This window comes from Phalacrocorax carbo, chromosome 5, assembly GCF_963921805.1.
Source record: "Phalacrocorax carbo chromosome 5, bPhaCar2.1, whole genome shotgun sequence".
NCBI lineage: Eukaryota > Metazoa > Chordata > Aves > Suliformes > Phalacrocoracidae > Phalacrocorax > Phalacrocorax carbo.
Genome location: NC_087517.1, coordinates 5,393,670 through 5,409,501, shown reverse-complemented (window position 1 = coordinate 5,409,501; position 15,832 = coordinate 5,393,670). Strand labels below are relative to the sequence as shown.

Here is a 15,832-nt window from a genome sequence, read left to right as displayed (position 1 = left end):
GTGAGACCGCACCTTGAATATTGTGTTCAGTTTTGGGCCTCTCAGTACAAGAGGGAAATGTTGTTGCTGGAGCGTGTCCAGAGAAGGGCAGCGGGGCTGGGGCAGGGTCTGGAGCACAAGTGTGCTGGGGGGCGGCTGAGGGAGCTGGGGGGGTTTAGCCTGGAGAAGAGGGGGCTGAGGGGAGACCTTATCGCTCTCTGCAACTGCCTGACAGGAGGCTGTAGCGAGGTGGGTGTTGGTCTCTTCTCCCAAGTTACTAGTGATAGAAAGAGAGGAATTGGCCTCAAGCTGCATTGGGGAGATTTAGATTGGATATTAGGAAAAATTTCTTCAACGCAAGAGTGGTCAGGCACTGGAACAGGCTGCCCAGAGAGGTGGGGGAGTCGCCATCCCTGGGGGTGGTCAAAAACCATGTAGATGTGGCACTTCAGGGCATGGTTTAGGAGACATGGTAGTGTTGGGTTGTCAGTTGGACTTGATGATCCTAGAGGTCTTTTCCAACCTTAATGATTCTGTGATTCTATAAATAACACCTTGACATAAATGGCGACTAAGCTCCTAAGTCGGTAGCTATTCATTGCGCACCCTTTTTCAAGAACCAACTAAAACTTTCTCATTATACTCAATGTGGCTGACTTTTGGTATGAAACACTTAGAAAATTACTTTTGGTTGTCCTTTTTATTCCGCTTCAAGGGTGAGAGAGGATTTGGGGGAAGAAGTGAGGACTACCCCATTTTGGTGCAAGGGCTTTTTTGCTGTTTGGAATTTTCACACTCCTTGCGCATCTTCTGCTGCACAGGGAAACCCAAGGGACTTCACAGTGTCTAACTGTGCTCTAAAATTCCCCAGAAATGGGTAGTTTTAAAATCCCTGCTGCAGTAATACCCATTTCACTGGTTGTAATGTGTAGAGAAAAGCTGAAAGAACTGTGAATAAAGCATTTGTTGGTATTGTTAGCACCTGTGAAGAGTAAAAAGAGCTTCTTAAACTAGAATACTGTTATAAAGAATAGCACAGGAGTCTCAATCAGTTGGAAAGCTCTGGCTCGCTCGAGAGGTTTTGATTACGTTGACGTCATTGCTCTTTAATTCAGCTGAGACTGTATCGTTGTATTGCAGGCCAGGTATCTGTACTTCAGTGGCTGTGGTTTTATTTTTATACTTGCATGTGCAGCACAGCTACTTTTATCTGTCGCGTGACATGATCTTAGCAAAGGACCATTTTCCATAAAGTGACTGTTGATGAAAAAAAGCACTGAATATAAAACTGTGACAGTCCACAGTGTTCAAAAGGGTTTTAAATCACTGCCAGTGCCTTTGAAGCACTTGCGCTGCTGTACAGCTCTTGCTAACAGTCACTTATGTCTTCCCTATAAATTTAGGCAAGCTTAATAAAAATCGAGATATGACACTAGGTCATAGTATAATATACCTTATTTTGATATCAGCTGGACCTTGGTTGTGCAACAAACCCAGGAAGAGTAAGAAGCTCAAAATCTTTTTCTAAGAAGCACCTAGACATCAGGTTTGGCCTGTCTGTCTTGGAAGTTACAGGGACATAAATGGTGAGTTTTGAGGTCACAGTTCGGCATCTGCATTGAATTTATGAACTGTGAAAACAACTCCTTGTGTCTCTGAGGAAAGTGAACCAAGTAGGGTAGGTAAAGTACTTACCAAATCTCTACAGCCCAGGTTTTGAAAGGTGACAGATTATTAATAAATGTTTAACAGTATTTTGTCTTTTAGTAGCAGTTCAGGCTACAGGTATAAATAGTGACTTTATAAATAAGCATTTGTGTTCCATTTGATGGATTTGATTAAATTCAGTGTGTCAAGACTCACTTATTTCAACTTCTGAGCTGTGAAGATAAATATGAAAACCCGTTGCTTTTATAGGCACATGTATAAATTCAGAAAATTATTTCCAAAAAGCGAGGGAAGGCTATCGCGCATTGTACTAAAACAAAATTGCAGCATAAGCACCGGTTTCACATGGTCTTTCCCTACTTGTAGTAAAAATTTAGCAAAATGAATAATACTGAAAGTTAACATTAGGTGTCAGTATTTTACATATTATTTAGCGAGAGAATATCAAGTGAAAGAGCTTCTGTGAAAAAAAAAAAAAAGAAGAATATTACAGTCTGCTTTTTCAAATGCTCTAAGTTATCACAGTTAGAGTAATATCAGGAATAATTATGTGTGAAATAATTAATTGTATATACCCCGAATGCTTCTTGCTGGTTACATCTCTGATTTAAAATTCAGTATTAAGTACTACTGCTTTCTAATTGCGATAACATTTAGCTCTTCGATTGTCTGAAGAAATTACATTTTTAAAATTAAACTGCAAGATGTAAGTGTCTGTAAATGGCAGAAAATTGATACCCAGGTAGAGTGATAAAATGCCTAGAAAGTGAAGGAAGACGAATGCGGATATGTAGATCCCTGGTTGTATGTGATCTTTCTCACATACACAATTTAACAGATCTCTCAAACTCACTGCAACTGTTGAAAACACGAGGGAAAGTACTATAGGGTCCACCTGTGCATTTCTACCCTGTTTTGCCTTGGAATGGCTAAAGAGAAGGCAAAGTCCTCTTTCATAAGCAGAAACGAAAGTTACTGTTTTCCAAAAAATAGTACACTATGAGTGAAGAAAAAGGTATGACATATAGTTATTTCCTCACCTGAGCTTGTTGCATGATTGAAAATGGGAAGGACCTGACCCATGTGAAGAGCTTAAGATGCAAAATGTTGGGAGCCCTTGGTCTGAATACTGCAGGCTTCACCTTGCTTTTGTTTCAGAGAAGTTGAAACAAAGATGTTTCTTCATCAGCACAACATTATACATGGGTAGATTATGCAAGAAAGATGAAGGGAGAAAGAAAGGATGGAAGATAATAAAACAAACTAATTAACTTTTTAACTGATGTTACATTATGTTATGGTCATGTTCCCAAACACAACTAGGTACAGGTGGGAATTCCCCATGAAAATCTACCCTAGGGGTAGGGATGGGCCGTGGCTGTGTTCAGAAAGGTGAAAATAAGCATCTAGGTCTAAATCCATAGAGGCGTTTTACAGGATGTATAAACATCAAAGCAGTGACAGCAAGATAATGAAGACATGGCCGAGGTAGGTGTGTTATTTCATATACTCGCTTATAAAACCCATTAGTTCCAGATGCAATTAACATGTCATGATCTAACATGTTTCAGAGGGAGCTGACCTGCTCAGAGACCCTTAAAAATCTCCGCAGGTTCCCATCTCAACCTCTGGGCACCCAAACTAATGAAAATATGTTTCTGAAAAGCTAGTCACTCTTTGCAACCAGCTGAGAGACAGTTTTGCACCGTAAGCTTAAACTTTTGTCAATATTTGTGAAATATATTTAGAAAGCTTATACAAAAATGAATAAGTTATAGATCAGTAATTCATACGATTTATATTCCAAGTTTTTATTACCTAAACTTACTCTCCTAAGCATCATTTTATGTTTCTAGTTAAATATAAGTGAGAATTGATTGCGGTATTTCTCAATGGAATTCTATCTTTATTTCATCATAATTGCTTCATATTTGAATAATGACAGATGAACTACTTCATTCAATTGTAGTTTTAAGGCTTTGAAGTCACAATAGCAGCAAAGGATTTAAATCCTGAAGCCATTATTATGGCAGAGAAGACATCAGGGAAAAGGAAAACTTATGTTCGTGTAATTTTCTAGACAGCGAAATACTTCTGCGGTTGTACTTTTTTTTTTCTCCCCTTTTTCTGGACATTTTGCTAACGTTAAGAGGATCCACTAAGTAACAAAATGAAGTAGCTGCAACTTCTAGCAAAACAAATGGCTTCCATCTACCCTGGAAGAAGACATTAGAAGTGCTGAATGAGAGTCCATGCTGTAAGTAAATGTCTGTAGTTATTTTGCTTTGGAGCTAACTACAAACCATTTAAAATTCTAGGCAGCTGCAATACAGTATTTCACCAATAAAGAGTTCATTAGATCTTTTTTCTCTCTGACATTTACATCTAGTCCTGAGTACATGTTAATACTCCAAGGTATGAATTTCAAAGTTCCCTTTATCTTTGTGTACAGTTTTAAGCAATTAATCAAATGATAAAAAATAGCTTTAAAAATAAGGAACGAATTGTGAATTTAAAGTATGTGTTCAAAAAGTTGCTACATTATAATTTGTGAGGGACAGGGCCTCTTATCAACTGAGCTAAGTGCAGAATTTCTTTTTAAATTTTATTTAAACTTTCATTTTATTGAAGGATTTTGAAGAGACCATCAAATTGTTAAAACATGACCAAGTCGTATATCCAGGATAGTTCTTTCTCCTAGGAGGCTACATCAAAGTGGGAGAGACATAGAAAAACCATTATTTAATACGTTCAAAATGACTCCCATGTGGGGCAAGATTTATACAGGCTTCTGAAATAAGCATGGGGGCAAGCAGCACTGAAAACCCTTCACTTGAAATAAAAGCAAACGGCCGTCTTATCGTCACAATGCCAGATATAAATATGAAGATATATATATAAAAACTTTCCCAATTCTTTCTTCATAAAAAAGTCATGTTCTGAATTAAATAAAGCATCTGAGCACTAGAGATACCACGGCAGCCCGAAAGGAATTATGGCCTCTGGGAAGCCACCTGCCTGGTGGAGTATAGGTTGTGTAGATGCCCATACAGCTTGCAGCGTAGCTCATGGTCTCACCTATTGCAGCACAGAGCAAGCTCCCTGCTACTGGAGAGACTGTCTTTAGTGCGGTAGGTGTTACCATATCGTTGTGGTAATAGAGAATGAATCGAGCCTCGTGGCTCCAACTTGCAACTTTGCTACTTTGCAAATTTTCCTGGCGCCTCGGTTTACTGAGAGCGAGCAGTATGTGAGGTGGTTGATGCGAGGCTGTCTGCAGGACATCTGCAAAGTTCACACTGATACTTGAGCACAAGGTACTAAGAACTGGTTGCTATTAAAATGTCATTAATGAATTTCGAGAGAAACATGCCTCTAATATATTTTCTATTTTAACAGTGAGGTATGTCTGACACACTCATGCATATTGACGCTGTGATTCTTTTTAATGAGTGTTTTGTTTGAATTTCCCCCCAGGAGGTGAAAGGAAACATTCGGAAATATTCATCCTTCAGGTAGGACATAGAAGCCGTTTTAATGTCTTAGCTGAAACTTTATGCAAAGTGCTCAGATGCTCTTGTGTGCAATAATGAATTTAAACAAGCGTGGTCAAGAGGCAACAGATTCTGCCCATTCTTTCCTTCTTAGACAAAACAACACCTTGCAGCTGGGTGAGTTACAGATATGTGGCTGTTTCTTTTTAGGATGTTCCTAGACTTTCCTGTACTGCTGCTTCCTATAGAGAAAAATACTGTGAAGGTCTCTTTAGAGAAATTGTCTCTGAGTGAAAGTCCAGATTCACCTGCCTTTGAATTCTCTTAATTGCCTCTGAAAGGGTTATTTTTCCTGATTCCACAGCTTAGTTTCTGTATCACTAAGACTGTAAAAATGATTTTGATCTGACAGCTATAAAATATAGCATCTATGAGTGAGGGGTAAATATAATGGTTAATAACATACTTTTTTTTACAATAGGCTATCATAAAAGTTCTTCAGCACATCAGCCTGGAAAAGGTGTCACCCACTAGAATGGGGGATTGAAGGATTCACCCTTCATGATCCAGGGTGAAGGCAGTGCTTTGGTCTCCTGAGCAGCCCAGTCAAAGCAAGTACTGAGAAAACCTCCCTAGCACATCCCAGCTGGATAAAACCCAGCATCAAGTAGGTATTCTGGTAGAAAAGTCCATGGTAGAGCCATCAACCTTACTAAGAAGAGCTCACTGGCGGGAGCACAGCCCACACAGGGCCTCTGCATGTTACACCATTGTCAGCCTGAGGGAATGCTATGTTTTTCCATTTTTGTAAATAGATGCTAACCAACAGCTGCAATGTGTAGAGCTATGGTGCGGGAGGAAGGGCAGGTAGCACCGTAGCTTCACCCTGCAGAGGTGTCCCGCCAAGTGTGCCAGAACCATTGAGCCCGGCAGGAACTGGCAAAGTGATTAGAGACATTTTTCGCCGCTCAATTTAGGGTAACTCTGCTCAGTGCCAGGGTAGTGGCAAGCCCTGCTGAGCCGAGTCCCCTTCGCTGGCAGCGCAGCCTGCCTTTGGGGTGCCTGACCTCCTCTCCACCCAGTGGGGAACCTCAGGACACAACTTGATTTCTGTGGTTCACCGTCCCGGTGTCAGGTATTTCAGTTTTACTGATTATGAAGTCGTGCTAAAGTGCATTTTGAGACCTCACACTTGGTTTCTAGAACCTAACGGTTGATTACGCTTCCTGCTTTCTTAGATGATATCCAGTTCAATATAAAGTTGTGCAGAAATGGTTTATTTAGATAAAGGCACACAACATGTGTACTGGCATACTAAAAATAGTGGAACGTGACTCTTAAATTGATGTGAAAATCCCATTCGTTATTATTGTTTATGACTTCTAGTTTGAACATACTTCAGTGGCAGATTAATAAATTTATAAGCCTCTTTATAGCATCTAAGTTTCATCTTTTGTTGAATGAATTTGAGTTAACTAAGGTAAACTCTTTCTGGACCAAAGTATACTGAATTCTGGGAAGAAATTACTCTTAACTACTCAAATTTAACTAATAAAGCAAAAACTATTGCTCTGCATCAGATATGGATAAAGGATGATGCTATGGGTCAACTTTTGGAAGATCCTAAATTCTGTGGAAGCATGGACATAGCATATGACTGCTTCGTTTTCATTAGTATTCTTATTTTATTCAGACTTGCTTGCTTTAACTGGATATTAAAACTGAAGTGACAAAATACCAGAAAAAGTATGAATCACCAAAATTACATGCTAAAGTCTGTTATCCTGACATTTTTCTGAATGAATATTGAAACGCTTAGCAAAAAAAAAGATCTTGAAGTTCCTTCGTCAGTAATCAGACCCAGACTTCACTTAACTAAATATAAAAAGGATATTTTTTAATGAAAAGCATGCTCTTAATTATAACGATGTTCATTAAAATAAATGCCTTGAAAGACTACTATTTTCAATTCAAAGGCTTCTCAAAAAACATCTGAAAAAACCCACAATCTACAATAAAGCTACCCTGGAAAAATCTTAGACAGGAAAACATACCAATTGGATGTATATGATATATATGTACATCTATATGTATGTATATGTGTACTCTTCTCCAGAGAATCAAGAGGTATGGTTCTGTCTTCTAATTTTTTCCACATTTATAGAAAGTGTAAGAAGTGGTTTAATTTGAAATCAAATATTCAATGAAAACAAAGGCGTTAGCTCTGAAATAAGACATCAGTTTTGCAGGGCTATAGATCCTTTGAACTTGGATGACATTGTCTCTGAGGACAAGATGTTTGATGAATTTTAGACTTGAAAGCCTTTAGTAGGAAAAATTAGTCCAGAATCTGTTCCTGTAGGATGGGAAAAAATAATTCACTCTTCAAAAGATCAGGAAAAAAATGATGTCATTTTCTATTTCCCTTAAGAACCTTTCATTCAGATGCTTATATTGGAAAAGGCTCAACAGCCATGAACTTAGGGGCTTATGCTCCTAGTGATCTGGGCATTTTTGTCCTCTCTACACAGAATATTGAGGAGAAAAAAAAACACCCCACACTTAGAATATAAGGATAAACAGAACTGTGGGTAAGATGGTCTTAAAAAACATCACCGACTAATTTTAATCTATTAATTTAATATAATGAACATAATGATTTGTGTAAAATTACGTTACCCCTGTTATGTGCCAAATCTGTTAGGAACAGCTGCTTTGCATTCAGTATATCATAATGACAGACACGGCGGAGTTATAATGTTTAAATTTTTTTTTCATTAAGGTCCTATTTTAGATTTGCAAGCTTGTACACGAGGGGAGAAGGGCTGGTGCTTCTAGTGCACTGTCGCTGTTAAAGGTTATCAAAAAAACCTCTTGGCTCTGTGAAGAAATGAGTAATGAGTGGAAGCTGGTTTTGCAGACCCTGTGCCAAGGGAAGAGTAAACCGGGATTAAGAAGTCTTGTGGAGAATATTTTTCCCAACAGGCCTAATGTTCAATGCTCTTTTGCTCAGAAGAACTAGGAGGGTCATGATAACTGAAGCTTGAAATAAAGGTGAACTGATAACACAGGTTGGGGGTGGTGGTGGATTAAAGGGACTATAATTAATTGGGTCTTTATAAACGCACCAAGGCTGCAGCAGAGATGTGGTTCTGCTGACACTCCTGTCCGCGGGCATGACCAAGGAGTGGGGGCTGCTACCTGCAGTGCCACACCTAACCTTTTAAACTCCCTCTCTCCCTCTGTCCAAAATCCAAAATACTCCTAAAACCCCCAAAATATTCCCTAACCCTAAATACCACTTACTTATTGAACTGTTAATGACACACTTTGTTCTATTGCAGGACTTGCCTGGACTAACAGAAACAACAGGTCTGGATGAACACTTGTCACAGCTCACTCAGAAGGTATAATTCTGGCTGATAAGAATTTTGCATTGTAATATTTTTGCTAAATATCCCCCCCCCTCACATATTGTGCAAGAGTAGAGATTTTGTAAAACATGGCACCTGGCACCTGCTATGGTAGTGTAAAGGTGATTTTCTCACGATAGCCTACATAGGTAACTACAGCGCCAGAATATGACGGTGCTGTGTACCTGCTTTAGCAGAGTGCCTGCTAAGTTTGGCAGATATAGAATAAAAAGTTGTTCATAAAAGCAAGATTACAAGCATGGACCAGAGGAAACAAGGGAAAAGGAAGCATATGACTTCAGAGACCACAGACGATAGAGATTAGAAGGAACTGAAAAACTGGAACAGTCTCAAACGTTATAGAACAAGGGATATAAATTTTTCTATTTTGCCTGCTTGAAGTAAGCTGAAATTAAATGTATTTGCATGGACATGTTGAAGTGGTCTGAGTAAAGACCTCCTTATTTTCTGTAGGTGGCTGCTATGAAGAAGTCTCTCAACAAGTGCAAACAGTCAGCACATGTAATACTCAGCCTGGTGCTATTACTTGCACCAGTGGTGCGTTTCTTTTTTTCTCTTTTTACCCCTCCCCCAAGTCTAGATGCCCTGTTCACCACAAACCAGTAAGATTTCCTGCCATCTCCCAGATCATATGAGAATGTACAATAGCAATTGCCTGTCAGAAGGAGGGAGCAGGGGAACAGGGCAACGGGCTAGAGCCACGCACAAAAACTAGAAGTATCTTTGTATTACATGGGCAAATAAAATCATAGGAAGTGATTAGAACTGATGTGCTGAATTATTTAACTCAACTCGCTGCTTCAAAACTGTCATAAACTGGTTTTTTTTTTAATTTTAATTTTTATTTCCCAGCCCATCTGAGGCAGCATAGTTTCCCCTGAAAGCTTCTGGACACAGGAGAGGACAATTATCTGTCTGTAGAGGAGTTTGACTTCCTGCATCTGACGTTCTTTTGTTTTTATTGCCTTCTTTCTTCTGGCACAACTGCCCGGGCTGTTCTGACTCACTCCCCAATGGCCACATGGGAGGGAGCAGAGAGCGAGCAGCACCTACCACATGGATAACAGCGGTATTAGGAAGAGACAATCTCTTCAACAATTCTTATTTCCACTAGAGTTGATGGGGGCCACGTTAGTTTTGTGAATGCCTTGCACTGCTGTATGCTTACGTTTCTCTTTTTGTGAATGTGGAATTTGATACTGCATACCGTTGATACTGCTGACCCGCCTCTTCCTCAAAGGCTGAAGCAAAAGAAGAGACTGTCCTACCACCTCTCAGCTTGCTTTCGTATTCATCCTCAGCGTGGGATTTTACAGGGCTTGATTTTTTTCCCCACTGTTATCCACCATGTAACTGAAGCTTTTTTAGTAGAGGTAGAAACAACACTGGCTGGAGTACCGGTTTTATATCAAGGACAGCCATTTCATACTCCCTTTACTGTGAAAACATTGGCAGTTTTTGGAACATCTCCAGTCAAAACGCTATCGGTGTGGAGAGTCTGGGTCACACCTGAAGCCAGTGGTGAACCCCAGGGAGGAGGCCCTTGAAGAGGGTTTTGCTAGCATCACTTTGTGACTCTGACTTGATCACAGGTGCATAGATTAAGATATTGTCACCCAAAGTGCATGACTCATTTGTCTTTTTAAGGTCCGTTATTGTGTGATGTAAAACCACCTTTTTGGCAGTTTGGTGTTGTAACACTTTTAGCACTCGGAGGCCTAACACTCCAGAAAATGCATTTACACTGCATTTAAAGCTTGCATGTAACTAAATCCTGTCAAGGAAAGTCTTTACATAATGCATCAACATATGCTGGGTTTTTGTCTCTTTTTAGTACAGTATAGCTATACAATGGGTTGGAGTGGCTTTTCTAAGTTATTAAAAATAGCCCTAGGCAAGGCTGGTCTTTAAAATAAGTGTCAAGATCCCTAAAACACCTGGGAAAGAGAGAGAAAAGGACCAGTTTGGATCTATGCAGAACTTTTTTACCTAGCAGTTTTCATTAACTTCAGTGTCCTAATTATTTTTTAAACTGGGAAGAATTACATTAAGTAGGCTTGAAAAATAAGAGGAGCAAAAATAAAGTAATATGTTATTTCCTTTAGCTATTAATATTTCTAAATCCAAACCTCATTATAAAGCAAATGACCTTTTTTAGGGAATAAATGTCTGGAGAAACTTCTCTGCTGCTTTATCAAGTATATCTGTTATCCAGACTTTAGCAGCTCAGCTAATAAGAGATGTTTTAATGCAAGATCATTTTTCTCCTAAAATTTGAATGGTGTGGGTTTTAGACCTCAAGTCACAGCACATATGTTCCTTCCGTATAGCCAACATTAAACTGCTGGAGAATCTCTAAAGGTCTATTTTCTACCACCTGTGACAATTTTTTAAAAATATCTTTTGTGCTTTTAAGACTGCAGTAGGTAGAATGGATTGTTTAGGGGAAAAAATGAGCTCAGAGTAAAAGATTTTGGAAGATGATACCGGGATGTTTATAATGCATATTATGGTTCAGAGGGCTGTGTGAATTTAACCATTACTGTATATTTACGTTGACATTTACATACAAGCTCCTACATAATAAACATTTATTGCCCAAGCAGGTAATATTAGAGACTGCTGTTAACTTGGACTAGAAAATATTGGAGCTGTTACATGGCCACATGCATGGCCTTCTCGATACCTAGGAATGCGCTCCTAGAAATGTTTTTACTGGGATTAAATATTCAAAGCCCTTATAGCAAAAAAAAAAAAAAAAAAGAAAATGGCTGCTGAATGGACATTAGCAAACAATTGCTGTGAGCAAGAATATGAATTACTGTCCATATAGACATAATTCTGTGTTCTCCTTTTTAATGTAAATATTTAAAAACCTACTACAAATATGAAAAATATTATTTCTCTGGCGAAGAATGTGGGAAATCATACATTATTTTTTCTTTATCATATAATCTACTAGTTTCTTAGGGCTTTTCCCAGTGAATTGCAAAGTTTTAGAACTTTATCCATTTTAATTAATAAAAAAATTATTTTTCTGGAATTTGCCATTGCATTCACAGTTGTTCTTCCAGGCTTGTACCTGCGTGTTATCCAGGTCTGTATTGCCTATTATGGCTTGATTTACCCACTGAATTAGATTTGCCGCTGGGTGCCTGCTACAGAAGCCAGACTATGGGCTGCCTGTCAGTCTTTCCAACAGAGAAGAAAGGCTGAATGAAGTAAAAAGAAAAAAAAGTCGAGTTTTCTTTCCCTCTCAGGAGACTGCTCGTCCAGAACAGGTCTTGGAATCACTGTTTGAGCACCTGATGAAACTTACGATACTTTTTGACTCGATTAGAACTGAGTTGGTAACAGCTGTGGGGCATTCAGCATCCTCAGTCAATAGTGATTTTTAAAACCGCTGTTTTAGCCTTAATGCTCTGTGCTCTCAATTATGAGATGTAGAAATCTGGACGTTCACCAACCTGATGACATGCCTCATAAGCAATGACGCCACGAGTCACTGAAATAGAGACAAGAAGTCTGAGCTTCAGAAATGATGCTCTGTCTTTAACCCGCACAGCAAACACGCAAAGACCAACCTACTGAGCAGCAATCTGCTCCAGGTAACATCTACGTAGTTTCAGTTTCTGTTTCCTGTTTAGTTTTAGTTAGATTAAACGAGCTCTTAGATTTTGCTAAACTGTTTTTTTTTTTTTTTTTTTTTTTTGCACATCTAAAGTATTTTCAGCCTTCCAGAGATCACACAGGAAGCTTGTGCTGCATAAGTTTAAGCCGTATGCAAAGCTGCCATTCTTTTATAGAATTTTGTCACTACTGACATACTGTCAAGTGGATGAGAAGGAAATCAGACGGAGTATGCAACTTGACTTGAAATGTTAGGTGTACAGCGAAAGACATTTTCATGAAAAATGTCACATCCCCGGTAATCTAGGTTTTGGACAAGGTAACATAAGCCAGATCTGCTGCAGTATTTTACAGGTTTGCTGATGGCTTCTTCACATTTTAGTGCTGAAGTTCTGTTGACCACGCAGTTCACAAATATTTTGTAATTGTAAAAATGCTTTTAATGGTTTTATTTGAGGAAAATCTTAAGATCTACACGGCTACAATAGATTTTTTCCATTAAAATTTATTCTATATACCAAAATTAGTTGAAACTTATAATGTTTCTGAAAAAGCTAGCAATTAATTAGTGCTGCTGCAAGTTCTTTAAGCACTAGCAGTTGTTAGTTTACAGAAAAACACAGTTTTGCTTTCTCACTTCCTCACACCTGGGAGAAGCAACTCATCACGGTTCGGGCTCAAGATCCACTCTTTTGTTCCAAAAGTCCATCTTTGAAATACATCCATAATATGCATTGCCTACAAAGAAATGGTATTTTAGTTTAGAACAGTGAAGCCTAGCTGTCATGCTGTTGAGCTCCCTCTCCCGTCTGTACGTGTGTGTTACCTCTTGGCATACGTAGTAAGTGTTTGGGAACAGGGACGGGCTTGGTTCTGGCTTTGTATGGCCTTTAGCGTAATTGGATCTTTGGCCATGAAATGGAGGTTGTAGAAGTTATTACAAAATCAATAATAATAATGCAAGGGTCACCCTGTAGCCTAATAGATCTGCCATTCCTTCAGTGGTGCTATGTATACCTTTTTCTTTCTGGTATTCTACTTGAGTCCCTGAAGGTCTTGCTTCCCATGTGCTTCAGTAAGTGTATGATGTACTAAATCTGATCTCTACAGGAAATTTCTTGCATCTTATTTTTTTGCTGCAATAGGTAGTGATCTGCCTGCAAATCAGTCTTTTCTGCCTTGCAAAATTTGTCATGATCCCCTTCTGGGTCTTCCCAAGTTCCACTCCAGCCTCAGCCCCAGCCCTTCTTTACTAACTATCTCTGCCCTTTCTCCATGGGATGTTCTGTAGGATCCTCCTGTAGGGTACCCGGTGAATTTCTTGCCGGACATCTGCACAGATGGAGCACATCTTCTTGAGGAACTCCACTGGCACCTCTTGTCATTGACAAGGTCCATTTTACTTCGTTGTTGGTACAAATCCTTAAACTTCATAACGGCCTCGATTTCCTCAGGTCATATGGCAGCTCTTTGTTTTATTGTGGGAGACAACCGAAAAAGATCCCCCTATTCTGCCAAAGCATTAACAGCGGGCTCTGCAGCCTGACCGGCGCTGCGATGGTCCTTGTACACGCAGTACAACCGCCCTGCCCTGCAAGAGGAACCCCGCTGCGCCGGGCAGATGAGCCTTTGTTTTGTAAGTCGAGCTAGAAATACCAGAAAAATACTATCGTTCCTTGCTAAGAAAAAAAAAAGGCCACGGGGGAAGCCGCTGGTGGAGGTGTACGCAAGGAAGGGGTTTTGTAAAGCCCAGAATGTGCAGAGCTGCATCCGAATCTGCTGGTTCTCTGGGGCGCCCCTGCCTGAGAGGGACTGTGGCAGAGTGAGATGCTGCAGGAAGCGAAGTGGCTCAGCAGCTGTCTGTGCCTGTGCTCCTCCAGGGGCTGCTTCTTGGAGAAGTATTAAAACAGAAAGTCAAAGAAACAGAAGTGTTTATCTGGGCAACCTTCACCAGGCAGTAGTACAAGTCATTTTGTTTTTTTTTAGTAGCAAACTCTCTGATTGGCCACAATTTGCTATTTTATAAATCTAAAGTCATAATATGGTAAGTGTTATGTTTGTTAAAGTTACATTTCAAAGTAGTAAAGCAGATTTGTTGCAAGCTATTTATTTCAGTACTCAAAGGGTTTCACTGAGGTAAGAAAAGGGAAGTTGTCTTGAAGCTTAGTATCGTAATTCATTTCAGCATTTCCTTTTAAACATCATGTTTACCTTCTGCAAAAACTAACCCTCCCTGATTCTTGTGATTTTAACAGAGGAGCTGCTTTCATACTTTAAAATGTTGCTTTCCATCCAATCTGGAAGACTTTTGCACTAAACCTGAGCGTAAGTCACTCACTGGTGAGATGGTGAGCTTCTACTGTTGCAGGAAGTGGTTTTATTTTACTTTTTTTTCCTGCTTTCTTTCTGTCTTTATAAGCCGTGGCAGATTAACACAAATGCTGTCTATAGACATGTGACCTAGATGTTTTCCGTTTTTTGAAATAGTTAAAACTGTTGCTGGTTGATGGCCGCTTGAGATGAGACGACGTCTGTGAGGCTGTAGGTAAGGAGCTGTAAATTCATCTTAATGCAGTTTAGGAAACCTGTTGTTAAAGACTTTAAAAATAATTACAAGTGCATGTATTTTGTATGCGTTCAATGTGTACTCTCTTAATTACACAATTATTTCTGTTGGCATTTGTGAATTTGAAAGCAATAAGCAACAATGTCGAGGGTACAGAAATAAAACGATGTTTTAAAGGAAAATTATGATTCACAAGGTAGCAAATCTGTTGCATCCTATGCGAGAAGCAACTATATCTGTCCCTCTCTAGTAGCTGAAACCACTAATTTCTTCTCTTATCCCTGCCGGTACTAACTAGCTGTCCCCAGAAGGTAGATAAGGCTGGTGGCACTGGCTGGGAAATGAGATTAGATTACGTTTCCCAGCATTTGCCTTTGCTGGGTGCAATTTAGCCCTGTTTGATTAACTGGCTTCCCTGCTGGTGACCACAAGGGAGGCGAGTAGTAGCAATGGCTACTGTAAGAGCTGGTGGTGGTAAGGGTAGGAATGTAGTTGATACTCAGTATCACTAGAGATTGATAGAGGGTTCCGTTGCCCTGCTCGGTATCAAAAAGTTTGGAAGCACTCTATTATTCATCAGTGGTGCTAATAGGAACAGGACACGGGGAGGCATAAGCGACAGAGTACAAAAAATATCCTTGGTTTGTCTATGGGCACGCTCGATGCTGCTCCTCATGGAGCTGCTCGACGGAGACACCATGGTAGTGTGTTTCCTGCATAAGGCTGTTCAGATCCAGACTTAATTCCTTCTCTGCTTAGGAGCTGGCCACAAAAAGGTGGTGTGTCTTGAGTTCCCCATCTCACTCAAAGGTTTTAGCGCAGAAGATTGCTTTGCATTGCCATCAGTGGGCAAAAACTGCTTTCTGGCCTTCAGAGCCTTACAAGGAAATAGTCATTTAGGAAGATGTTCAAAGAATGCAATATAATGCTTTGATTATGGGCCACATAAAGGAGAGCCAGAATTAGCAAATTTTGTTCTACGGTGAAGATTTCTTTTCCCTGTAATGTGTAGTTTGCTGTAAACTTTGTGACACGTACTCGTGTTTGTAACTGATAGCCTT

At 39.6% G+C, this 15,832-nt stretch overlaps 1 protein-coding gene across 16 annotated transcripts in view; it reads left to right on the top strand.

Annotated features, from left to right (window-relative positions):
* The first annotated feature begins 220 nt into the window (after positions 1-220).
* ARHGAP15 (Rho GTPase activating protein 15) overlaps positions 221-15,832 on the top strand; it is a 345,294-nt gene continuing 329,682 nt past the window's right edge. For 2 of the 16 annotated variants that reach the window (XM_064451013.1, XM_064451012.1), the window contains exon 1: positions 8,208-8,548. In XM_064451013.1, coding sequence (XP_064307083.1) covers positions 8,462-8,548 — 87 coding nt within the window. In that variant the 5' untranslated portion in view covers positions 8,208-8,461. The other 14 variants (XM_064451021.1, XM_064451020.1, XM_064451023.1 and 11 more) reach the window with 14 other exon arrangements.